At 41.3% G+C, this 27,292-nt stretch overlaps 2 protein-coding genes across 2 annotated transcripts; both read left to right on the top strand.

Moving 5' to 3' along the window:
* Window positions 1–694: 694 nt before the first annotated feature.
* On the top strand, window positions 695–3,912 carry LOC113021876 (granzyme B-like). Its single transcript, XM_026166698.1, has 5 exons — window positions 695–752; window positions 838–985; window positions 2,901–3,036; window positions 3,246–3,518; window positions 3,633–3,912. The coding sequence occupies exons 1-5, from the start codon at window positions 695–697 to the stop codon at window positions 3,807–3,809; spliced, it is 792 nt and encodes a 263-aa protein (XP_026022483.1). The 3' UTR covers window positions 3,810–3,912.
* A 19,924-nt stretch (window positions 3,913–23,836) lies between these two features.
* On the top strand, window positions 23,837–25,706 carry LOC113021880 (duodenase-1-like). Its single transcript, XM_026166702.1, has 5 exons — window positions 23,837–23,894; window positions 23,982–24,129; window positions 24,595–24,727; window positions 24,937–25,191; window positions 25,306–25,706. The coding sequence occupies exons 1-5, from the start codon at window positions 23,837–23,839 to the stop codon at window positions 25,483–25,485; spliced, it is 774 nt and encodes a 257-aa protein (XP_026022487.1). The 3' UTR covers window positions 25,486–25,706.
* The last annotated feature ends 1,586 nt before the right edge of the window (window positions 25,707–27,292 follow it).

Raw genomic sequence — 27,292 nt, 5'->3', positions numbered from 1 at the left:
TGTAGACAAACAGCCATCCCGTCCTGCTGCCATCCTACAGCGCTGGTCCGGACCTGTCACATACGTCAGCTGGGAGAAGCTTTTTTCTTGGAGGGGGGGGGGTCTGTGTCAATTACATGCATATGTGTGTGTGTCCCATGTTCAGCTGTAAGAAGAGGTCAACAAGTCTCCAGTGAGCCCAGTTGGTCGTGAAGGAGGGACAAAGAGCTCCAACAACAGTCTTTTTATCAGAGAACAATTTTTGTTGTTCCAGTCAGCTTCTACCTTGGCAGGTCTCCAGCTGATGCCAGTGGGAGTGCCATGAGTGAAGATGGTGGTTGTTTGGGTTTAGTTCGAATAACTGCAAAATAAAATAAAACAAAAGTGAAAATCCTCAAGTATCTATTTGAGCCCTTCACTTTGATTTTAATTTTTCTAGTTCCAAGCTAAAGCATCTTGTCCACCCAAAGAAAAACAAAGGGAGCATTTCTCAGTAAGCAGAAGATTTAGCTGTAGTTTGTTTGAAATTCAATACTGTTAATGAGAAATGGGTGCACATATAACAGATGGTGATAGTGAAGCATTTGCTGTGGAAAATTTCAAAAACATGTTACACACAGGAAGTGGTTAAAAGTCAGATGTTAGTTGGTACAAACTGCTTAAAAGGACTGACCCGTCGGCCTCAACATAAGAGATCGAGCATTTCACCACCAAGATGTTTGCTCTGCAGTCATTTGCGGTCATTTATGCGCTGACATTCCTCGGGCAAAATGGTAAGTTGCACCATGAATACTTGTGTGGAATATTAATATTTTTTAAATAATTTTTATTAATTTTGTTTCCTCCTAATGCTACTAGTCCTCGGAAGTGAAATTATAAATGGGCAAATAGCCCCAGACAACGAAATGCTGTATATGGCATCAGTGCTGGATAACAGAGGCTACCATATTTGTGGAGGATTTCTTGTGTCTGAGAACCTTGTAATGACTGCTGCACACTGCGATGTGTAAGTAATCTTTCCTCCAAGGAAATTTCTTATTTATTTCTTATATATATAAATTCTCTCTCTACATATAGATATATGACATATATATATATATATATATATATATATATATATATATATATATATATATATATATATATATATATATATATGAGTGAGATCATTAACAAGACTGGCTACGGATACCGACTACGGAACGGAGCAGTTGTCAGCCACCTCCTGTACATGGATGACATCAAGCTGTATGCCAAGAGTGAACGAGACATCGATTCACTGATCCACACTACCAGGCTATACAGCAATGACATTGGAATGTCGTTCGGACTGGAGAAGTGTAGTCGAATGGTATCAAAGAGAGGGAAGGTAGTCAGAACTGAGGGGATTGAACTACCAGAAGGCAACATTGCAGACATAGAGGACAGTTACAAGTACCTGGGGATCCCACAGGCGAATGGGAACCATGAAGAGGCCGCTAGAAAAGCTGCAACCACCAAGTACCTGCAGAGGGTCAGGCAAGTCCTGAGGAGTCAGCTGAATGGTAAGAACAAGATCCAGGCCATCAACACGTACGCCCTGCCCGTGATCAGGTACCCTGCTGGGGTAATAGGCTGGCCAAAGGAGGAGATAGAAGCCACTGACATCAAAACAAGAAAGCTCCTTACCATGCATGGAGGGTTTCACCCCAAGTCCAGCACCCTGAGGCTGTACGCTAAGCGGAAGGAAGGGGGCCGGGGACTGGTGAGTGTCAGCACCACAGTCCAGGATGAGACAAGGAACATCCAAGAATACATTGGGAAGATGGCCCCAACTGACCGAGTGCTCAGTGAATACCTCAGGCAGCAGAAACCCAAGAAAGAGGAGGGAGACGAGGAACCATCATGGAAGGACAGGCCCCTGCACGGTATGTACCACCGGCAGATAGAGGAGGTGGCTGATATCCAGAAATCCTACCAGTGGCTGGACAAAGCTGGACTGAAAGACAGCACAGAGGCACTAATCATGGCAGCACAAGAACAAGCTCTGAGCACAAGATCCATAGAGGCTGGGGTCTATCACACCAGGCAAGACCCCAGGTGCAGGCTGTGTAAAGATGCCCCAGAGACAATCCAGCACATAACAGCAGGGTGCAAGATGCTAGCAGGCAAGGCATACATGGAACGCCATAACCAAGTGGCCGGCATAGTGTACAGGAACATCTGTGCTGATTACAACCTGGAAGTCCCGAGGTCAAAATGGGAGATGCCCCCAAGGGTGGTGGAGAATGACCGAGCTAAGATCCTGTGGGACTTCCAGATACAGACGGACAAAATGGTGGTGGCTAACCAACCGGACATAGTGGTGGTAGACAAACAGAAGAAGGCGGCCGTAGTGATCGATGTAGCGGTTCCGAATGACAGCAATATCAGGAAGAAGGAACACGAGAAGCTGGAGAAATACCAAGGGCTCAGAGAAGAGCTCGAGAGGATGTGGAGGGTGAAGGTAACGGTGGTCCCCGTGGTAATCGGAGCACTAGGTGCGGTGTCTCCCAAGCTAGGCGAGTGGCTCCAGCAGATCCCGGGAACAACATCGGAAATCTCTGTCCAGAAAAGCGCAGTCCTGGGAACAGCTAAGATACTGCGCAGGACCCTCAAGCTCCCAGGCCTCTGGTAGAGGACCCGAGCTTGAAGGATAAACCGCCCGCAGGGGCGTGCTGGGTGTTTTTTATATACACATGACATGTATATTTAGTACTGTATAATGTAATAATAATTATTTAAGTTCTTCCCTTACAAACTAAAACCATAAAAAATTTTGAATAAATTCAGTGAATACATAAAATTGAATTTAACTATAAAAATGTATTAATATTTTCATCATGTTGTTTATGTAACTGCAGAAAATCTACTGATGATCTTCATTATTATATTTTATTCAGGAATCCTAGGTACGTAGTCCTTGGTAACCACCATCTGAGGAGTGATACTGATAAGAGTGTGATACAGATTGCCGACAAATACAAACACCCATATTATCGGAAAGTTGGCTCTGGATACGACATCATGCTTTTAAAAGTAAGGTTTTTATCTTTTTGTTTTCTCACTTCACACTGGAAGTTTTATATTTTTGAGTGTTTGAATTTACAATGCACTTATTGACAAAACAAATTTCTAATTGAGGGAAAAAGTGCTTACTTAAAAAAAGATAAATGATAGATGTTCTGTGTTGCTGTTACATGTTTTCACTTATTTTTAATCTTTACTCTTTAATTCTGTGCCTCTAGCTGCCTACACTTGTCCAACCAAACAAAACAATTCAATTCATTCGACTTCCCCTCCGTGAAATGACATTAAAGGAAAATGAGAAGTGCCAAGTGGCTGGATGGGGTAAGATAAACACTTACGGTAATGTTGTTGATGACCTGAGAGTGGTGGATGTGTCTGTCATCGGCCCACAAGTCTGCCAGAATGCTTGGGCTCAAAAGGTTCCTGGATACAAGCTTCCTCCCAATGTTATCTGTGCAGGTGGATACAACACAAATAAAGGATTCTGTCAGGTATGTTTTCTGTCCTTTCCTTGAAAATTCTTGCTAACTGCTCTGTGGTTGAGAAATATATGAGCACTCTGCATTAAGTATCACATGAAAAAAGTAAATACTTCCTTCTCACAGGGTGATTCTGGTGGCCCTCTGGTCTACAAGGGAATGGCTGTCGGTATTGTTTCTTACAACAAGGCGATTGGTGAAAACTTGGGACAGTGTGACTATCCGGATGTCCCCAATGTCTATACAGATATCTCAAAATACGTTAACTGGTTCAGGAGGATTCTCCAGGGGGGAAAAAGTTAAATCTTACACAAAGCTTTGCGTCAGCACACTGTAAGTGTGCAAGCTATGCCTCTGTCAATGTTTGCTCTCAATGCAGAATAAAGAAAATGTTTCAAGTATTGTTTTCTTACACAAAGTTTTGCATCAGCACACTGTAAGTGTGTAAGCTATGCCTCTGTCAATGTTTGCTCTCAATGCAGAATAAAGAAAATGTTTCAAATATTGTTTCTGTGCATGAATAATATTTATTATGACTTTAAAACCTATCCATCCATCTATCTATATATATATTGAAATTCAGGTTTACCATGGCAAATTAGTTCCATGCAATACTAATATCTGTAAACTAATTTTTCATTTCTACAGTACATTCATCCTGCTTTTTTGAGTACTATAAATACTAAAGACTAACAGAGGGTGTTTCTTTTACCACAGAGAATTACCTGATGTGGTTTTCAGTTAAATCTCTAATAAGTCAAAAAACTGAAGCCATGACAATTTAATACTAGAAACGGCTCTAACTACAGTAACACTACTTTTCTAATTTAATAGTAAGATCATGAACATTGAACATCCTGACGTCTTCTCTTGGTTAGCGTGTTGGATGCCCGCCTTTGCTTCCTTTTTGCTCCCACATTCTTCTGTTGTCTGTCTTTGGTGACCCTGCCGGTTTGGTCTTCTTCTGTTTCCCTGTTGTTTATTATTAGAAGGAGGAAAAATAAAATCTGCATTCAGTAGCATCCAGAATACAACACTGCAGAACATGTTTGCTAAAAATTTGTTACTGTTAGTATATTTCAGTTAAAATGAGATATGTCACATCACTTTGATTCCTAAACAAACAGCAACTCTACATAATTAATTAGAATGTAACTGAACTGAAATCAGCCATGAGATTCATGAGGTATTTGCTCCTTTATAAAATAACTAAAACATTTTTATTAAACCGTCTCAGACACCTTTCTTCTGAGACTGTACTTCTCCAGATGTCATCTCTGTCCCGTCAGGCACAGCCATCCTTTTCTGTCTTCCTGCTCTGGTCTGAAGTTCCACGTCCACGGGGTAATGGTCACTGAAGCTGAGTGCCTTAGAGAGTAAATATAGTTGAACGACAACACCGATGCTGTCCCTTACAATAAAATAGTCAAATCATTTCTGCCTTTGAGCTCAGAAAACACATAAGTGAGTCTCACCTCCTCATCAGTCAGCTTAAACTCTTGCTGTAAGTTGAAAGACTTGGCCGAGTTGGGGACGATGGCGTTCGACATGGTCTCTCCATACACAACAATTCTGTTTGACAAAGAGGAGACATAAAAAAAAAGTTATGAAGTACTTTTTATAGTGTGGCACTTTACAGTGTGAAGCCATCATAATTTTATCCCTTCATTTTTCTCTCAATTTTAAATTCCTTCATGTCCCTAACATTAGACGTAAGCTGTGAGAGGCACTCTAAAGAAAAAACGGAATCTTCCTGAAAAATAATAAAGAACACTTTGGCCATGTTGCAGAGGCTTTGTGATGGCTCAGCTCACAAAAAGACCCATCAGCATGCTGCCACCAGTGCTCATCATTTACAAACAGTCCTTCCCCACAAAGTAAAAATTGTACAAACAAATGTTTCACATAAATCAGTGATTCATGAACATTTTCCTATCTGAATTCGTTTATCTGTTTCTTTTTTGGGGATAGGTTAATTGATTAGTCTAAATTGCCCATAGGTGTGAATGCGGGAGTGAATGTGAGTGCGAATGGTTGTCTGTCCCTGTGTGTCAGCCCTGCGACAAACTGGCGACCTGTCCATGGTGTACCCTGCCTCTCGCCCTATGACAGCTGCAGGCTCCCCCGCAACCCTGAAAAAGGATGAGCGGAAACGAATGGATGGATGGATGTTTCTTTCTCCTGGTTTTTGTTTCAGTGGTGATTATGCAGATTGTATGAAGAATAATATCTTAATCTTCTTATACGGCGCCGAATCACAACAACAGTCCCCTCAAGGGGCTTTATATTGTAAGGTAGACCCTACAGTAATGCATACAGATTTACATAGCAGAATTAACGAGGAGGGTCTGGCTGCAGCCACTGGGGAGCGCCATATTGCGACCTCCATAGTAACCGGAAACACGTGACCTCCACAGTGTGCTCAAATACGTTCCCTGCGTGGATACAGTGGAAACCTTGCAAGTGGATCATAAGGTTGAGACAGAGTGTTACGTTTCGGTGTTGTCAGTGTGTTGTTTTTGGCGTGACTGTTATGTGTTTCCTGTTTTACTTTGAAAGTCTGTGTTATCTTAGTCTTTTCAGTTTACGTTTCCCTGTCTCGTCAGTTCTGAGTTGCCCCAGCTGTGTTTCCCTCTTGTTGTCCATTTTCCTGATTGCTCCCTCTAGGTATTTAAACCCTGTGTTTCAGTGTGTCATGGTCGCGATCTCCCCTGTGTTGTAAATAGTTTGGTGTGTTTGTTGTAAATAAATAGTCTGTTGTAAATAGTTGTGAATGGGTTTGTTAATATTTTCGTTTGAGACACTTCCGTTTGGGATTTTGGTGGAGAGCTTTAGTTTTTTTTCTCGTGTGTCTTTTGCCTTATTTTTATTTTCCTGCGTTGCACCCCGGTTGCCTAGGCCGGGGTGTAACATATGGGGGCTCGTCCGGGATTGCCTTCGCTGGGGGGTCCGGGGACCGCCCCAGCCTTTGTCGTCGCTGGAGGGTCCGTGGGACCGCTCCAGCCTTCATCCGCCTTCGCTGGAGGGTCCGAGGGACCGCTCCAGCCTTCGTCGTCTGCTGGAGGGTCAGTGGGACCGCTCCAGCCTTCATCATCTTCGTCTGCCTTCGCTTCAGCTGTCCGTCTCCGCTGGAGGGTCCGAGGGACCGCTCCAGCCTTCATCCGCCTTCGCTGGAGGGTCCGAGGGACCGCTCCAGCCTTCGTCGTCTGCTGGAGGGTCCGTGGGACCGCCCCAGCCTTCATCCGCCTTCGCTGGAGGGTCGGTGGGACCGCTCCAGCCTTCATCCGCCTTCGCTGGAGGGTCCGAGGGACCGCTCCAGCCTTCGTCGTCTGCTGGAGGGTCAGTGGGACCGCTCCAGCCTTCATCAGCTTCGTCTGCCTTCGCTGAGGGGAGGGTCCGTGGGACCGCCCCAGCCTTCATCCGCCTTCGCTGGAGGGTCCGTGGGACCGCTCCAGCCTTCGTCGTCTGCTGGAGGGTCAGTGGGACCGCTCCAGCCTTCATCGGCTTCGTCTGTCTGGATCAAACTTTTCACTTGGTGTTAAATGTTTGATTTTTGGGTGGGGGGAACTGTTACGTTTCGGTGTTGTCAGTGTGTTGTTTTTGGCGTGACTGTTATGTGTTTCCTGTTTTACTTTGAAAGTCTGTGTTATCTTAGTCTTTTCAGTTTACGTTTCCCTGTCTCGTCAGTTCTGAGTTGCCCCAGCTGTGTTTCCCTCTTGTTGTCCATTTTCCTGATTGCTCCCTCTAGGTATTTAAACCCTGTGTTTCAGTGTGTCATGGTCGCGATCTCCCCCGTGTTGTAAATAGTTTGGTGTGTTTGTTGTAAATAAATAGTCTGTTGTAAATAGTTGTGAATGGGTTTGTTAATATTTTCGTTTGAGACACTTCCGTTTGGGATTTTGGTGGAGAGCTTTAGTTTTTTTTCTCGTGTGTCTTTTGCCTTATTTTTATTTTCCTGCGTTGCACCCCGGTTGCCTAGGCCGGGGTGTAACACAGAGTCTTTCATATATAATTTTGCCATTGATAATTTCATAATTCTAGGAGTCATCTAGTTTGCTTACACTGATTACGTTGGCACTTTGTTAGCGTTACAACAACGGTCAGACCCCCGAGGTAGCTAAACTTTAGTAAGGAATGTGTGCACTTTTGACACCTCTGGTTAGCATTTAATGGTCAGTTGCTTGTTATTAAACAAATTCCCTTCACTACTTTTAACCATCTGTAACATCAATGCACATTGTTCCATTTACTGCATATCGCACTTCATGTCTTTCCTTCCACCTGCATCAACATTGTAAAGTTCGTCACAAAGAGATTTATATATTTATAAATACTAATATTCTCTATTACATTCTGTTCTGCTTTTTTATTGCCCAGATTTTAGTTAGCCTTTGTTAAATTGTCTGTTATATGTCAATATATACGTATGTAACAAATAAAAGTGTCTTGTAAATTATGTTTTTGTAAAGAATTTTCTCCCCAAATTTCTTACACGCTAACTAATGTGTTAGTTCTGCTAAAACCTGAACTTAAATGTGTATATGGTGTTTATCTGTTTTTCTCTTTGTTTTAGATGCACATATCAAATTGGAATTCTGCCTCCAAGCCAGAATTGCAGGAATGCACAACATGTTGCAGAAGACTCTTTCACTGCCCTCTCTGCCCCACTTTCAACTTCCATTAAAAACCCAAATCCTCTTTGTCTTCGTTTTAAATTTTTGCCATCAAATAAACAGCAGTTCAGGAAGGAGCGAAGTCAGGGCAAAGATCGTGGAGCATATAAATGGACACATTAAAAATGCTTTGCCTTTCAGAGTTATGTTGGCATTAAATATACCTCATAGTTAAAGTTATAAATATGCACTTCTTTTCAGCACTTCTGCAGTCTCTTTGTTGCCTTAAAAGTTGCTATTCACAACTTTTCTCTCTTACAGACAAAATGATATGCCGGTGCAGGCTGCCATGTAGGACGACAGGACACGCTCACTGCCCTGTCTGTAACATGACAATCATACAGTGTGGGGCAAAACATTTATTGTCATGTCAGCATTCTTCAGTGCCAAGTCAGCCACCAGTATCAGGACTGCTCCCCACTGAACTCTCCAAGGAGCCTCGTCATCTTCCCGCTGCACTCTCGATGTCTTGTCTCCAGTCTCAAGTAAGTTGCCTGCAATGATATTTAAGGTCCAGCAGGTGACAGTATGGAGCAAAACAGCAACACTGTGTCGACAAAGTGTAGATACAATGTGCTGAAATGCTTCACGAGGCCTCATCTACCCATCACTACCTAAAATGCAGGCAAAAGACTGATGATATGAATGAACGTTTATTTACAAAGTGGCAGAATGACAAAAACAGGCAATGAGGCATGAGAAGTTACTGAAGAAAACTAAAGTGGGAAAACTAAAGAGCCAGCCTGATAACCTAACGGCGTGAAGGGCAGAGAGATGCAGCCTAAGGAACAAACACCCCAATGAAACGCAGACGAGCAGACCGCACCCACTATATACACACACACAAGGAAATCAGGTAATGACACACAGGAGGGGAGCACAGCTGATCCCAATTCACAAGATGACAGGAAGAGACAAGCTAACACTGTGGAGTAAAACAGGAAATTCACAAACACAAACTCAGGGACACCACCGAAGCACCAGGAGAATGACACAGGAAATAAACCACGAACTGGAAACCCTGAGAATGAAACCTACATACTAATAAAGATAACCATTAGTGATGTGCGGATCGATCCTGAAATATCGATTCCTCCGATACCAATCATTTATGTTCTAGAATCGATTCTCACAATAAAATATCGATATTTTAGTAATTTAGAGTAAATTTGTAGTTTATCATTATGTTGCGGGAATTTCCGTCTTGTGTGTGACTGGATGCAGTAAGGAGTGTATGTGATGTGTGTGTGAGCATGCGCGTGAAGGAAACGCGGGGAGCGAAAGAGAGAAAAAAATGGAGAGAGTGTGTCATGGGTAGAGAGGGCGACCGGGAGCAGCGTTCTAACGGGCTACAGGCTATGCAGTGTGTTTCGAAGTGTGCAGTACTGTTATTAAAGCCTCATCTCTTCATTACTCTCCGGGGCCTCGGCTGATTTCTGTCTGTCTCACTACTCCACAAAAGTGAAGGGAGTTAACCCCGAAGGAGGACAAACTTCGGCCCTGGAGGAAACATCTCCCCTCGCGTCTCCCGACCACGGTCAGGGGACTGACGGCGAGGAATGGTTAACAATTAACAGGAAGACAGTGGAAAGAAACTATAACATTCGGATTGTCTACATTCAAAGGAACTACTTCTTCTTCCGCCCTTCATAGTCATGTGCGAAATACGGCTGTATAAATGTCTCGCAGCACCTTGCGTGCGCACTCACGACAATGGCTGAGCGTAATTGTGCGGACGTATTGTACCTCCACAAACACCTGAGACGTGGTTTGCGATACATGTGGCAAAAAAGTGCTCCAAGAGTGAGGTGTTGTGGCCGTAGCCTACTAGGGAGACATTCAAAAGGTCTGTTGGGGGGGTGATAAATACATTTTAAAGGGTTTATTTATCGGATAAAATACGTTAAATCACCGTTATTATTGGCCGGCCCGGAAACAGCGGGGGTGTCCAAATTCAGAGGCTGCTTCCACCTGAGGACCCGGCCTTCGCGGTCTAAAGAAAGCTGGGTAGTACGTCACGAGCTCCCTCGGTGGAGGGTGATATATTTACCTAACACTTTCCTGCTGAGTGGATGGACTCAGTCCCATTTATCTGATCATATTAAAAAAACATGAAGTTTATTTGATAAAATTTTGTCATGAAGTGTATAAGAAAGGAGGATCGTCACTGTTGAGCTCATTGGCATGACTTGTAATTGACAAGCTGAGTAAACAGTTTCATTCCTTGTTGCAACCCTTTTTTTCTTTATTCTCTTGTATGTCCCACATTGTGGTCAAAGTTGTTGGCCTCTTACCCTCTGCCTGCCACACAGATGTACCTAACACTTTCCTGCTGAGTGGATGGACTCAGTCACTTTTTTGTGATCACATTGACAAAAACATGAAGTTTATTTGATAAAATTTTGTCATAAAATGTATATGTCTTCCAGGGAAGGACGGATGTTGTTTTGCTGTGCTGTATTTTAATGTGAAGTGTACTTATTTTTTATATTGCATGTATTGGTCATATTTTGTGCAGTGTTTTATTTAGATTGCATGTTTTGCTTATACCGTCAAATTGTCCTGCACTGTAAACCCGAACAAGTTGACTGAACTTAAAACTTTTGTGGAAACTGATTACCTCAAAAGATTTAAGTACAAAAACTCATATCTTCTAAGTATGGGGTACTCAAAATTTGTATTTATTGTTAACCTAAAAAATTTAAATTATATTTTATATTTTATTAATTGAGCTTTACTCAAAGACTGTATACTTTAATTTCAATATTTTTGTGTTTCTTGTAGTTTATTATTTTGATGCAACACAATGCAATTATATTACAACTCAAATTATCTGATTATTAATTAAAAGATATTTATGTTTCAATGTTTGAGTGTAGACTACTAAAAAAAAAAAAAGTATGGAAATTCAGTTACTTTACATTTTGTTTATTTAACATTTTTTCATGAAAATTTAAAAACATCACAAATGTTTTTATAAAACAACTAACATGGACATCGGCACCATAAAGTGAGCATTATAAATTCTGTGTAGAACATTTATCTTTTTATAAAATCACAAAGGACGACATCAGTCCTAATTGCATCTTTCTCAAAATACACAAAAATGCAAAACAAAAAGTCAAATACTAATCACTTTTTTTTTAAATAGAAATGAAAAACAATTTTTTAAAATGGGTACAAAGACGATCAGCTTCCAAATAACCAGATAAGGCAGTCAAGTATAGGAAAATTAGGTAAACTGATGGAGTTAAATCCACCCAAAGCCTGTAGTAAACTTAAAGTGCTTAAAGTGCTTCAAACAAAGTGCTCAGTAACAGAGTGCGTGTCCTAACAAACATTGCCTTATATTCCTTAAGAGCATGTAGGCAGGGGTTTCAGGGGTTTGCCGTCATCAAGCCCCATGAAGATATTTTGGACAAAGGCAAATGTGTGAACCAGCTTCCTGGGGTAGTCTAAATGCAGAGCATAGATCAAGCCAAACAATAAAGCAAATGCATTTGCAAATCTGGGAATATCACGCATCACCTAGTCGCCTTTCACCACAACAGCCATGCTTGAGGAAGTAAAATGGACTGGACTGGGAAGCGCCGTCGGTAACCACTGTGAGAAGGGCAACTGAAGTGTCAATGAGGGTCGACTCATCCAATGCGTCCACCTGGAATAGACAGAGTATCAATGGTAAATGGCCTGTATTTGTATAGCGCTTTACACATTCAGTCATCCAGACATTCACACACTGGTGATGGCAGCTACATTGTAGCCACAGCCACCATGGGGCGCACTTACAGAGGCGAGGCTGCCGGACACTGGCACCAGCGGGCCCTCTGACCAACATCAGTAGGGAATGGGTGAAGAGTCTTGCCCAACGACAAACGACCGAGCCTGTCGGAGCCAGGGCTCGAACCGGCAACCTTCTGATTACAAGGCGAACTCCCAACTCTTGAGCCATGATCGCCCCAATTAAATAAGTAAGGTTGGTTTGAGAGAATGTGACAAGCATGACCTGTAATCTAGCAAAACATTCAGCAGTGTAGTGGGTTACTTTGTAACGAGTTAGGGTACTCTACTTTTTTTGAAAAATGTACATTAACGTGTTAGCTTCTTGCATTACATAATTTGTATTTTTATTATTTTTCTAAAAAAAAAAGTAATTTTTTATTTCATGACTTTATCTCAAAAAGAAACTAAATCTTGACTTCAGCCTGGTTTTTGGGCCACCTGCAGCATAGCCATAGTGCTGTGATACGCCTGTGCCCTGCTCCTGACCTGTGTGTGTGTGTGTGTGTGTGTGTGTGTGTGAGGGTTTTCTAAAGAGAGGGTATTTTGTTTGTACAATTTGGTAGCTGCTAGGGTATTACATTGTATTTTAAAAAATCCATAGCATTTTATCTTACTGGCAGAATTTAAGTAATGCAAAAATACACTTACATTACATGTCTAAAAGAATTCTGGATCCTCCTCCCACAGGTATACAGGAAGGGCACGAAGTACTGCAGTGCGTTTCACGTTGATATCAGGCGCCTCCTAAAAAGGGAAAAGAAAAGTTCATTTAACGCAAAGTTTTCAGGTGTCATTCTTTGGGGAGAATACATGTTTATGAAACTGCATGACATCAGACTCTACTAAATTTTGGAGACTTTTCTTTTAAGATACAACCTTTCTGTCTCTTGTGACAGAGAGTCTGTTTCTTAATCATTTGACAAAAACCCTACACAGTATTTTAAAATAGTGTTCTCCAGATCAGAGCTGTAATCTATATAGAACATGGGGTTCAAAGCAAGGAAAAATTATGTGTTTATCAGTGAAACTTTTAATTTGTGTTAATTTTATCATTATCAATATATGAAATCTTCACCTTAAGGGACTTAATGAATGGTTTCTTCTAAAAATTAGAAATGATTGAGTCATTTCACATCATATGAAAATATTAATTTTTAATACAAATTTGGCCCTACAAAAATGGAAACTCAGTAACAAAGATAATGGAGATTCTCTAAACATGAGCGAATATCACAGTAAAATTGTTGATTGTGATTTACACATTGGATGTATCCTCAGTGATTTGGTACAATTATACAACATTTTATAAGAACTGAACAACTGATGAAACAACTTACTTATGTGACCACATATGAAGTGTTATAACTTACCACAAAAGGTGAACTGTGCCACTGACCCTTGGTAGATCTGCACATGATAAAAAAAAAAAATGCATTATAAATACTAACACAGCTATTAATAATTAGGGGTACATTTAAGATGTTAATGTCACAAAATAAAATAGACTGGTAGAAAGAAGTACAAGGAAATGGTAATGGGGGGAGCCATGAAAATAGATCTTTTCAACATGATTCAGTGTGACAAAGCCAGGGCGTGATTTTAAAAAAAAAAACAGGTTGTCATGGTCCTGGGTCAGTGAGCCAGTGTTTTGAGTTTCTTGAGCCTCTGAGTTTTTTGTATTATGTTCTTAGTTCTCTTTGTTGTCCCAGCTTATTCTTTAGTGTAGTGTCTTAGTTTGGTGTTCTTGTATTCTGTTTAGTTCTGAGTATTTTGTAGCTGCCCTCTGTGTTTCTTAGTTGCTCTGTCTCCCCTAGTCTAGTTTGCATCTGTGCTAATTCCTGTTTTACTTTGAAGGTCTGTGTCTCATGTGAGTGTATCCTACTTTGCTCCCTTGTCTCGTCAGTTCTGATTTCTCCCAGCTGTGCTCTCCTTCTGTGTCTCATTCCCCTCGTTACTTCCCATTGTATTTAAACCCTGTGTTTCTCTGAGTCAGTGCTGCGTTGTCCCTCAAGCTGTGTGTTTCCTCGTGTGCCTCTCTGCAAGCTGTGAGTTTATATTTTCCCAGTTTAGTTTTGTATGCTCGTTTTCTGTGAGCAGCAATTAAAGCTGTGATTTTGAGTTCATCCCCTGAGTCTGAGTCCTGCATTTTGGGTCCAACCCCTGCCTGCCGCACAGCGATTCATGACACAGGTCTTTTAACCTAAAAATGTTTTAATGGCCATGAAGAAAGGACTCTTCAATAGATCTTTCAACTCACCTGTGTTTACTGTCTCCACCTGAAATTAACTGCAGTCTCAATTTTTTTTTTCTTCTGTCTTTTTGTCTTCGGTCTTCAGTCTTGGAAGAAAAAATAAAAATATTGAAAACCTTATCAGCGCACTAAATATACAACACCTTGCTATATTCCAATTGTTTTAGATAGAGAACGTCATGACGTCCACATGCGGAGCTCGGAAAAAACATTTACTCAAAAATCATAATTAAGAAAGCAGTATTTACTCTTAACTTCTAAGCCATGTACAATTATAACTGTTTGAATCGTTAACCGAACAGAAAAGTTTTAAGTTGTTTCAACTTTGTGAGGAATTTTAATTGTTATATCCACAAACTTTATAAGTCAGGTAGACTGTTGGGGTTTACAGTGTGGAGAGACTCCGCCCTTTCCCCCGTTTTTACTAATTGGACACACCTGAGAGGAAAGGGAGGGTAATTTACAGAGTGCTCAGTGACACATAAGACGGTTGGAGCTTGGCGTTGGAGGGGAGGATGATACAGCACCAGCGACACGGAGCGAACAGTCGGACGGCAGTAGCAACAAGAGCCCAGCTTATGCACTGCGGGAGAGCAGAGGCGGCGAGAAAGCTGGTGCCGATTTGCAGTTTTAAAGAAGCGGCGGGCGGAGTTGAGAGCTCTTCCCACCCGGGGTAAGTCTTTTGACTTATCCCATTTTTACGAATGAAAACTGCCTGAAAAGAATAGTGACTGCCGCTCCCTCCCTTTCTTCAGCGTACCGTGACGCGGAATGCGGGGAGGAAGGCGAGGACTTCGCTGGATTTCTTAGTTCTTTGTGACTTTTATACCGTGGTGGATGCCACTGGACTTTTAATGTTGTGTTTTATTGATTTTTATTGTGTTACCCCTTGGCCAGGGTTGTTTTAATTCATTTTACATTTTTAACTATTTAAATATAATAAATTATATTTTAATCGTGTGCTTTCCCTTGGCGGCTCCACTGCTCTGTCCGTTTGGAGGAAGGTTTCCTTCTTTTAGAAAACACAGTGGAAATAAGATCACCTTCCCTCCGTTACATATAAGAAAGGAGGATTATCAGTGTTGAGCTCATTGGCATGCCTTGTAATTGACAAGTTGAGCAAACTGTTGTTTCCTTTTTTTCTTTATTTCTTCTTTTTTCTTTTTTGCAACCAGTATGGTGACAGTGATCATGTTGAAATTTCAAAAGAAGATTTCAGAAAACTGTGGTAGTTTCACTTTTTATGCCATCTGTTTTACCACAATGGTTCCATGTCAGTTTTTCATCAGGCCAGAGATGTATCCACAATGCATCTGTGCAAAAACCCTAAAAAACACATCCATTCTTAACGTCCTTCACATCCACCTTAAATCAGTTTGATGTGCTCCATGTATAGCAGTATGCATGAAAACATTTGAACACAGAGAAAATTCACTAGCAAAAACTCTAAATGCCCATTCCCTTTTCCAGCAAAGTCACTAGTATTTCCACACCCCACTTATCAGAAGATACCAGTGAGATCATGTGGCATTCAGCTCACATTGATCAGTTTGTTCACTATCATAATGTTTCCTGCACCACTCTGTATCTGTGTATGTTTATTAAGTGTTACAGTTTGATGCCGATCTGATGCCCGTGTCGATGAGCGCTTGGACCGACATTTTGTCTCTACACTTTATTTAACCAAGGGCTACTGGCAGACTCTCCACTGCCTTCTTCACAATGTACGGTGTTTACGAAATTATCACACTTCTGTTCAGCTTGCTCAGAGCACCAGCCACCTTCCAACGACACATGGAATGGGTGCTGCTTGTACACGTGGCTTTTGCTGCTTTATTAGGATGACGTTATCATCCACAGCGACACCTGGGTGCAGCATGTACAGCGAGTAGCCGCACTGCTGGAGCCCCTGGGCCATGCTGGACTTAAACCTGGCACAGGTAGGGCGATCGTGGCTCAAGAATTGGCAATTCGTCTTGTAATCGGAAGGTTGCCGGTTCGAGCCCTGGCTCCGACAGTCTCGGTCGTTTGTCGTTGGGCAAGACACTTCACTTCACCCATTCCCTACTGATGTTGGTCAGAGGGCCCAGTGGCGCCAGTGTCCGGCCCAGGGCAGCTGTGGCTGCAATGTAACTGCCATCACCGGTGTATGAATGTGTGTGAGGATGACTGAATGTAGTGTAAAGTGCTTTGGGGTCCATAGGGACTAAGTAACGTGCTATAGTCCTCACAGCTGTGGATGAAAATTTAGTTTTTTAAATGTAAGAATAAAACTATTAGGATTCAAATAATATTGATGTGACAGTGTTCAAAAAGTGTTAGGCGACAGTGTTGGGTGTGGTATGTTAGAGTGACAGACTACTGTAATCACATTTCATTTTTCAGTAATTTAATGTGCGGCTGTACTAATTTCAGTAAGTACATTACAGCTATAATTATACCATAATTTACTTTACAAAGGTTCTTCAGTTATTGACATGGCAGGAAAAAAAAACCAAAAGAAAAATTATCACGGGGACACCCTTTTTTCTTCCTGTGCTACAATCAGCTAATTTCAGTTTACATACTGGAGATGGGTGGTGGATAAGTTTCAGGAGAAGACGGAGGAGATATGGACATTCTTTTTATTTTATTGCACAAAAGGACAACAGTGGGATGGTAAAGTGGAACCTGCATCCAGGATAGAAACAACTGCATTACGATGCTAAAACAACAAGCATCTGCACAAACAACATGCTAATGCAAGGCTAGCCAAGAACCCAGACGGATGATAACCTCCTAATACCCAGCAAATCATCTGTGTCCTCTGTTAAGGACATGAGTCTGAGCCCTCTATGTCAAGCACTATATATGCAATTTCTATGACTCCTGCTGTACTGTCAAGGGACATCCTGGGCTTTCTATTGATGCCACATTTCTGAGGGCTGGGTTAATTGCAGTTTCTATATTTTATGGCCACAAGGTTATGTGATACATTTATTTTAGTAGACATTGTGATTCTGGCTTAAGAGAGGAACTGAGTGTGGAGTGGAGAAGCAGCTGAAAAGCAGCTGGTCCTTCCTCGTCTCCTGCGTCTGCCACGCCGCCATCGGGTCCTGCTCGGTTTGCACGTCCACATCCTGTGCCAGCACCTCGCCGGCACTGGCCACTTTCCAGACCATTAGCTGGGCTTCTTCGCCGTCATGGTTGGCCTTCTGAACTGTTTTGCTGCTGCCAGACCCAGAACCTTGAACTTTTCCAGTCAGATTAGATGGACAGCGTTTGTGAACAGCAGTTTCAGATCTTGCCACAGATTCTGGATTGGATTTACATCTGGAGTTTGACTGGGCCATTCTAACACATGGATATGTTTTGTGTGAAACCATCCCATTGTTGCCCTGGCTTTATGTTTAGGGTTGTTGTCCTGCTAGAAGGTGAACCTCTGCCCCAGTCTCAAGTCTTTTGCAGACTCCAAGAGGTTTTCTTCCAAGATTGCCCTGTATTTGGCTCCATCCATCTTCCCATCAACTCTGACCAGGTTCCCTGTCCCTGCTGAAGAGAAGCCCCCCCAGAGCATGATGCTGCCACCACCATATTTGACAGTGGGGATGGTGTGTTCACAGTGATGTGCAGTGTTAGTTTTCCGCCACACATAGCGTTTTGCATTTTGGCCAAAAAGTTCCGTTTTGGTCTCATCTGACCAGAGCACCTTCTTCCACATGTTTGCTGTGTCCCCCACATGGCTTGTGGCAAACTGCAAACGGGACTTCTTATGGTTTTCTGTTAACAATGGCTTTCTTCTTGCCACTCTTCCATAAAGGCCAACTTTGTGCAGTGCACGACTAATAGTTGTCCTATGGACAGATTCCCCCACCTGAGCTGTAGATCTCTGCAGCTCGTCCAGAGTCACCATGGGCCTCTTGGCTGCATTTCTGATCAGCGCTCTGCTTGTTCGGCCTGTGAGTTTAGGTGGACGGCCTTGTCTTGGTAGGTTTACAGTTGTGCCATACTCCTTCCATTTCTGAATGATGGCTTGAACAGTGCTCCGTGGGATGTTCAACGCTTGGGAAATCTTTTTGTAGCCTAAGCCTGCTTTAAATTTCTCAATAACGTTATCCCTGACCTGTCTGGTGTGTTCTTTGGACTTCATGGTGTTGTTCAATTCAATTCAATTCAATTTTATTTATATAGCGCCAAATCACAACATAAGTTGCCTCAAGGCGCTTCATAGATACAGAGAAAAACCCAACAATCATATGACCCCCTATGAGCAAGCACTTTGACAACAGTGGGAAGGAAAAACTCCCTTTTAACAGGAAGAAACCTCCGGCAGAACCAGGCTCAGGGAGGGGCGGCCATCTGCTGCGACCGGTTGGGGTGAGAGAAGGAAGACAGGATAAAAGACATGCTGTGGAAGAGAGACAGAGGTTAATAACAGATATGATTCAATGCAGAGAGGTCTGTTAATACATAGTGAGTGAGAAAGGTGACTGGAAAGGAAAAACTCAATGCATCATGGGAATCCACCGGCAGCCTACGTCTATTGCAGCATAACTAAGGGAGGATTCAGGGCCACCTGGTCCAGCCCTAACTATATGCTTTAGCAAAAAGGAAAGTTTGAAGCCTAATCTTAAAAGTAGAGATAGTGTCTGTCTCCTGAATCCAAACTGGAAGCTGGTTCCACAGAAGAGGGGCCTGAAAACTGAAGGCTCTCCCTCCCATTCTACTTTTAAATACTCTAGGAACAACAAGTAGGCCTGCAGAGCGAGAGCGAAGTGCTCTAATAGGGTGATATGGTACTACAAGGTCATTAAGATAAGATGGGGCCTGATTATTTAAGACCTTGTATGTGAGGAGCAGGATTTTGAATTCAATTCTGGATTTAACAGGAAGCCAATGAAGGGAAGCCAAAACAGGAGAAATCTGCTCTCTCTTTCTAGTCCCTGTCAGTACTCTTGCTGCAGCATTTTGGATCAGCTGAAGGCTTTTCAGAGAGTTTTTTGGACATCCTGATAATAATGAATTACAGTAGTCCAGCCTGGAAGTAATAAATGCATGAACTAGTTTTTCAGCGTCACTCTGAGACAGGATTTTTCTAACTTTAGAGATGTTGCACAAATGGAAGTAAGCAATCTTACATATTTGTTTAATATGTGCATTGAAGGACATGTCCTGGTCAAAAATGACTCCAAGGTTCCTCACAGCATTACTGGAGGCCAAGGTAATGCCATCCAGAGTAAGAATCTGGTTAGATACCATATTTCTAAGCTTTTCAGGGCCGAGTACAATAACCTCAGTTTTATCTGAATTAAGAAGCAGAAAGTTAGCGGCCATCCAGGTCTTTATGTCGTTAAGACATTCCTGCAGTTTAACTAATTGGTGTGTGTTATCTGGCTTCATGGACAGATAGAGCTGGGTGTCATCTGCATAGCAGTGAAAATGTATGCTATGTCTTCTAATGATGCTGCCTAAGGGAAGCATGTATAATGTAAACAGAATCGGTCCTAGCACTGAACCCTGTGGAACTCCATAATTAACCTCAGTGTGTGAAGAGGACTCTCCATTTACATGCACAAACTGGAGTCTATTAGATAGATATGATACAAACCACTGCAGTGCAGTACCTGTAATACCTACAGCATGTTCTAATCGCTCTAATAGGATATTATGGTCGACAGTATCGAATGCTGCACTAAGGTCTAGCAGGACAAGCACAGAGATGAGTCCACTGTCAGAGGCCATAAGAAGATCATTTGTAACCTTCACTAAAGCTGTTTCTGTGCTGTGATGAGCTCTGAAACCTGACTGAAACTCTTCAAATAAACCATTCCTCTGCAGGTGATCTGTTAGCTGTTTGACAACTACTCTTTCAAGGATTTTTGATATGAAAGGAAGGTTGGAGATTGGCCTATAATTAGCTAAGACTGCTGGGTCTAGAGATGGCTTTTTGAGTAAAGGTTTAACTACAGCTAGCTTGAAGGCCTGTGGTACATAGCCGATCATTAGAGATAATAATAATAATAATGGATTGGATTTATATAGCGCTTTTCAAGGCACCCAAAGCGCTTTACAATGCCACTATTTATTCACTCTCACATTCAAACACTGGTGGAGGCAAGCTACGGTTGTAGCCACAGCTGCCCTGGGGCAGACTGACAGAAGCGAGGCTGCCATATCGCGCCATCGGCCCCTCTGGCCAACACCAGTAGGCAGTAGGGTAAAGTGTCTTGCCCAAGGACACAACGACCAGGACAGAGTGCCCGGGGATCGAACCAGCGACCTGGTTGATCATATTTAAGATCGATGAATTAATTAATGGCAGGACTTCTTTGAGCAGTTTTGTAGGAATGGGGTCTAAAAGACACGTTGATGGTTTGGAGGAAGTAATTATTGAAGTTAACTCAGAAAGATCAATTGGAGAAAAAGAGTCTAACTTAACATCAATGGTACTAAGAGTAGCTGTAGATAATATTACATCTGTGGGATGATTACTGGTAATTTTTTCTCTAATGATAAAAATTTTATTTGTGAAGAAGTTCATGAAGTCATTACTAGTTAACGTTAAAGGGATTGTTGGCTCACAAGAGCTCTGACTTTTTGTCAGCCTGGCTACAGTGCTGAAGAGAAACCTGGGGTTGTTCTTATTTACTTCAATCAGTGATGAATAGTAAGATGTTCTGGCTTTGCGGAGGGCTTTCTTATAAAGCAGCAAGCTATTTCTCCAGGCAAAACGATGATCCTCTAAATTTGTGACACGCCATTTCCTCTCCAGATTACGAGTCATTTGCTTTAGGCTACGTGTTTGAGAATTATACCACGGAGTCAGGTACTTCTGATTAGAGACCTTAGTTTTCACAGGAGCTACAGTATCCAGAGTCGTACGTAGTGAGGAGGTAAAATTATTAACAAGATGATTGACCTCTGTTGGAGTAGCGTTCAGATAGCTGCTCTGCTCTGTGTTGGTACAGGGCATTGAAGATGATATCAGTGGGTGGATTATATTCTTAAACTTAGTTACAGCGCTTTCAGAAAGACATCTACTGTGATAAAGTCTACTCTCCACTGCTGTGTAATCAAATATTGTAAATGTAAATGTTATCAGGAAATGATCAGACAGGAGAGGGTTTTCAGGAAACACTGTTAAATGTTCAGTTTCTATGCCATATGTTAAAAACAAGATCTAGAGTGTGATTAAAGTGGTGGGTGGGTTCTTTTACATTTTGAGAGAAACCAATTGAGTCTAATAAAAGATTAAATGCCATGTTGAGGCTGTCATTTTTAGCATCTACATGGATGTTAAAATCACCCACAATAATTATTTTATCTGAGCTCAGGACTAAATCAGATATAAAGTCTGAGAAATCAGACAGAAACTCTGTGTAAGGCCCAGGTGGACGATAGATGATAACAAGTAAGACTGGTTTCTGAGTTTCACAGCTGGGGTGGACGAGGCTAAGCATCAGGCTTTCAAATGAATTAAAAGTCTGTCTTGGTCTTTCATTAATTAATAGGCTGGTGTGAAAAATTGCTGCCACACCTCCCCCTCGGCCTGTGCTTCGAGATTTCTGGTAGTTAGAATGACTCGGGGGTGTTGATTCATTTAAACTAACATAATAATGTCTGTGAAGGTTCTCAGTCATCCAGGTCATCGTAGTCAAAGGAGCTTGCAAAGAAAAGCGTCTGGACTTGTTTAAGTTGCTTGAAGACGTTTCACCTCTCATCCGAGAAGCTTCTTCAGTTCTAAGGTCAAATGGTGGAGAGTCCCAGATATAAACCTAGTGGGAGTGACCCCCCACAGAGGGACAAAAGGACCCCCTGATGATCCTCTAATCGCCTGAGCCAAGGTGTGAAACTGGGTGTGGGTCCCAATCAGCCAGAGTTTCGGGTGTGTTCATTGTGAAACCTGGCCCCACCTTATCATGCGAATTCCTGAGGTCAGATGGCCCAGGATGTGAGTGGGCGTTAAGGCGTCTGGGAAGGGATCTCAAAACTGGATTATAGATGGCAGAGAGTTGGTGTCGTAAACCCCCGCCTCTGTTCAAAGATGGTCGCTCACAGTGGACATAGATGGCTTCTTTCACTCCTCTTTCAAACCATCTGTCCTCTCTGTCCAAAATGTGAACATTGGCATCCTCGAAAGAGTGACCTTTGTCCTTAAGATGCAGATGGACTGCTGAGTCTTGTCCTGTGGAGGTGGCTCTTCTGTGTTGTGCCATGCGCTTGTGAAGTGGCTGTTTGGTCTCTCCAATGTAGAGGTCTGGGCATTCCTCGCTGCACTGTACAGCATAATAATCCTGCTGCAACCAGGTTTCTGTAAGGCAGAGTAAATCAATTTGTTGCTCCCAGTATTCTCTTAGACAACCTCTGAGGCGTCACAGAGCAGTTGTGGTGCTGTTTTGCAAAGAAGAATGGGCAAGGATTTCAGTCTCTAGATGTGCAAAGCTGGTAGAGACAGACCCTAAAAGACTGGCAGCTGTAATTGCAGCAAGTATTGACTCAGGGGGCTGAATAATTACGCACACCCCACTTTGCAGTTATTTATTTGTAAAAAATGTTTGGAATCATGTATGATTTTCGTTCCACTTCTCACGTGTGCACCACTTTGTGTTGGTCTTTCACGTGGAATTCCAATAAAATTGATTCATGTTTGTGGCTGTAATGTGACAAAATGTGGGAAAGTTCAAGGGGGCCGAATACTTTTGCAAGCCGCTGTATTACACAAACATCACATTGGTAAGACAGGTCAGAATAGGTAGCAAAACAATGAACATACACAACATCTGGGACAGGAGGAGGGGAAAAAAAGGACTCTACTCAGACTGGGCTCCACTAGGAGAGCAGCTTGAGGTCAGTAAAAAAACACCTCAGCACATAAAGCACATTAATCTAAACATCTTACACCATCAAAAGACATGACAAGCAACAGGGTGGGAGTATGGAGTGAGCCAGTGTAGACAAACAGCCATCCCGTCCTGCTGCCATCCTACAGCGCTGGTCCGGACCTGTCACATACGTCAGCTGGGAGAAGCTTTTTTCTTGGAGGGGGGGGGGGTCTGTGTCAATTACATGCATATGTGTGTGTGTCCCATGTTCAGCTGAAAGAAGAGGTCAACAAGTCTCCAGTGAGCCCAGTTGGTTGTGAAGGAGGGACAAAGAGCTCCAACAACAGTCTTGTTATCAGAGAACAATTTTTGTTGTTCCAGTCAGCTTCTACCTTGGCAGGTCTCCAGCTGATGCCAGTGGGAGTGCCATGAGTGAAGATGGTGGTTGTTTGGGTTTAGTTCGAATAACTGCAAAATAAAATAAAACAAAAGTGAAAATCCTCAAGCATCTATTTGAGCCCTTCACTTTGATTTTAATTTTTCTAGTTCCAAGCTAAAGCATCTTGTCCACCCAAAGAAAAACAAAGGGAGCATTTCTCAGTAAGCAGAAGATTTAGCTGTAGTTTGTTTGAAATTCAATACTGTTAATGAGAAATGGGTGCACATATAACAGATGGTGATAGTGAAGCATTTGCTGTGGAAAATTTCAAAAACATGTTACACACAGGAAGTGGTTAAAAGTCAGATGTTAGTTGGTACAAACTGCTTAAAAGGACTGACCCGTCGGCCTCAACATAAGAGATCGAGCATTTCACCACCAAGATGTTTGCTCTGCAGTCATTTGTGGTCATTTATGCGCTGACATTCCTCGGGCAAAATGGTAAGTTGCACCATGAATACTTGTGTGGAATATTAATAGTTTTTTAAATAATTTTTTATTAATTTTGTTTCCTCCTAATGCTACTAGTCCTCGGAAGTGAAATTATAAATGGGCAAATAGCCCCAGACAACGAAATGCTGTATATGGCATCAGTGCTGGATTGCAACGGCTACCATATTTGTGGAGGATTTCTTGTGTCTGAGAACCTTGTAATGACTGCTGCACACTGTGACCTGTAAGTAATCATTCCACCAAGGAAATTTCTTATTTATTTCTTATTTAAATAAATTCTCTCTCTACATATAGATATATGACATATATATATATATATATATATAGACTTCTATGAAGTCTATATATATATATATATATATATATAGACTTCTATGAAGTCTATATATATATATATATATATATATATATATAGACTTCTATGAAGTCTATATATATATATATATATAGACTTCTATGAAGTCATGTGTATAGGGATATACACATGACATGTATATTTAGTACTGTATAATGTAATAATAATTATTTAAGTTCTTCCCTTACAAACTAAAACCATAAAAAATTTTGAATAAATTCAGTGAATACATAAAATTTAATTTAACTATAAAAATGTATTAATATTTTCATCATGTTGTTTATGTAACTGCAGAAAATCTACTGATGATCTTCATTATTATATTTTATTCAGGAATCTTAGGTATGTAGTCCTTGGTAACCACCATCTGAGGAGTGCTAATAAGCTCGTGATACAGATTGCCGACAAATACAAACACCCATATTATCAGGATGTTGGCTCTGGATACGACATCATGCTTTTAAAAGTAAGGTTTTTATCTTTTTGTTTTCTCACACCACACTGGAAGTTTTATATTTTTGAGTGTTTGAATTTACAATGCACTTATTGAAAAACAAATTTCTAATTGAGGGAAAAAGTGCTTACTTAAAAAAAAGATAAATGATAGATGTTCTGTGTTGCTGTTACATGTTTTCACTTATTTTTAATCTTTACTCTTTAATTCTGTGCCTCTAGCTGTCTAGACCTGTCCAAACATGCAATACAATTCAATTCATTCGACTTCCCTTCCGTGAAATGACATTAAATGAAAATGAGAAGTGCCAAGTGGCTGGATGGGGTAAGATAAACACTTACGGTAATGTTGTTGACAACCTGAGAGTGGTGGATGTGTCTGTCATCGGCCCACAAGTCTGCAGGGAAAGATGGGGTGGTCTTCCTCCCAATGTTATCTGTGCAGGTGGATACAACACAAATAAAGGATTCTGTCAGGTATGTTTTCTGTCCTTTCCTTGAAAATTCTTGCTAACTGCTCTGTGGTTGAGAAATATATGAGCAACCGGCATTAAGTATCACATGAAAAAAGTAAATACTTCCTCCTTACAGGGTGATTCTGGTGGCCCTCTGGTCTGCAAGGGAATGGCTGTCGGTATTGTTTCTTTCAACAATCTGCTTCCTGGAACCGAGCTGGGAAATTGTAACTATCCGGATGTCCCCAATGTCTATACAGATATCTCAAAATACGTTAACTGGTTCAGGAGGATTCTCCAGGGGGGAAAAAGTTAAATCTTACACAAAGCTTTGCGTCAGCACACTGTAAGTGTGCAAGCTATGCCTCTGTCAGTGTTTGCTCTCAATGCAGAATAAAGAAAATGTTTCAAATATTGTTTTCTTACACAAACCTTTGCATCAGCACACTGTAAGTGTGCAAGCTATGCCTCTGTCAATGTTTGCTCTCAATGCAGAATAAAGAAAATGTTTCAAATATTGTTTCTGTGCACGAACAATATTTATTATGACTTTAAAACCTATCTATCCATCTATCCATCTATATATTGAAATTCAGGTTTTCCATGGAAAATTAATTCCATGCAATACTAATATCTGTAAACTAATTTTTCATTTCTACAGTACATTCATCCTGCTTTTTTGAGTACTATAAATACTAAAGACTAACAGAGGGTGTTTCATTTACCACAGAGAATTACCTGATGTGGTTTTCAGTTAAATCTCTAATAAGTCAAAAAACTGAAGCCATGACAATTTAATACTAGAAACAGCTCTAACTACAGTAACACTACTTTTCTAATTTAATAGTAAGATAAATGCCAGTATAAATATACACAGTATACTGCCATCACTACAATATACATGTTTTACACACTCCTTTTGTTGTTGACATTTACAGGCTGTGTGCAAAAGGCCACACTCTTCAAATTCATGCCAACTAATATTTTTATGTCCAGTAGGTGTCCTACTAGAGCAAATGAAGCTTCCAGAAGCTTTGCGCTGGGATGAACCAATTGGATGAAAAGCTTCAGTGCTTCATGAAGCTTCATCTGCCCATCACTACCTAAAATGCAGGCAAAAGACTGATGATATGAATGAACGTTTATTTACAAAGTGGCAGAATGACAAAAACAGGTAATGAGGCATGAGAAGTTACTGAAAAAACCTAAAGTGGGAATCTAAAGAGCAAACCTGAAATAATAACGTAACAGCATGAAGGGCAGAGAGATGCAGCCTAAGGAACAAACACCCCAATGAAACGCAGACGAGCAGACCGCACCCACTATATATACACACACAAGAAAATCAGGTAATGACACACAGGAGGGGAGCACAGCTGATCCCAATTCACAAGATGACAGGAAGAGACAAGCTAACACTGTGGAGTAAAACAGGAAATTCACAAACACAAACTCAGGGACACCACCGAAGCACCAGGAGAATGACACAGGAAATAAACCACGAACTGGAAACCCTGAGAATGAAACCTACATACTAATAAGATAACCATGAAGAAATTAAACATCAAATCAGTAATAATAATAAATATAATGCCAAACACAAAACGCTGGGTCAACGACCCAGCACCATGACAATTACATATCTGTATGTAATATGAAGAATTACACTATAAGGGTAAAGGGATTTTGAAAAAGCTTGCAAATCATTCAAATCATGTCAAAATAATAAGAATTATTAATCAGATGTTAAATGTTTTTGATGAACGTGTTTGTCAACTGCATAAATCTTTGACAGAAACTTAAAGCATCCCACCAGTGATGCAACTTGATCAAAGTGGTTGGTTGAATGAAAGACCAAGAAATAACTGGATCAGTAATATTTAGGGTAGAGATGGCACGATACCACTTTTTTATGTCCGATACCGATATCATAAATTTGGATATCTGCCGATACCGATATGAATCCGATATAGTGTTTTTTAATCAACAAAACTGTTTTTTAAATATCTTGCTGCATTTTGTATAAGTTCATACTCAAGTTTAAAACAACAACTACACTAAAGCTATTCTGTTATACCTGTATGCAAAAAAAATATTTCATAGTTCAGCAATACTGATCAATC

This window comes from Astatotilapia calliptera, chromosome 5 (assembly GCF_900246225.1).
Source record: "Astatotilapia calliptera chromosome 5, fAstCal1.2, whole genome shotgun sequence".
Classification (NCBI taxonomy): domain Eukaryota; kingdom Metazoa; phylum Chordata; class Actinopteri; order Cichliformes; family Cichlidae; genus Astatotilapia; species Astatotilapia calliptera.
Note: the sequence above shows the minus strand (reverse complement) of the source record. Positions and strands in the feature narration are given on the sequence as shown.

Coding starts and splice junctions, on each gene's coding strand:
- LOC113021876 (XM_026166698.1), top strand. CDS start 695: ATGTTTGCTCTGCAGTCATTTGCGGTCATTTATGCGCTGACATTCCTC. Junction 986..2,900: donor ACTGCTGCACACTGCGATGT/GTAAGTAATCTT, acceptor TATTTTATTCAG/GAATCCTAGGTACGTAGTCC. Junction 3,037..3,245: donor ACGACATCATGCTTTTAAAA/GTAAGGTTTTTA, acceptor CTGTGCCTCTAG/CTGCCTACACTTGTCCAACC.
- LOC113021880 (XM_026166702.1), top strand. CDS start 23,837: ATGTTTGCTCTGCAGTCATTTGTGGTCATTTATGCGCTGACATTCCTC. Junction 24,130..24,594: donor ACTGCTGCACACTGTGACCT/GTAAGTAATCAT, acceptor TATTTTATTCAG/GAATCTTAGGTATGTAGTCC. Junction 25,192..25,305: donor CAAATAAAGGATTCTGTCAG/GTATGTTTTCTG, acceptor TCCTCCTTACAG/GGTGATTCTGGTGGCCCTCT.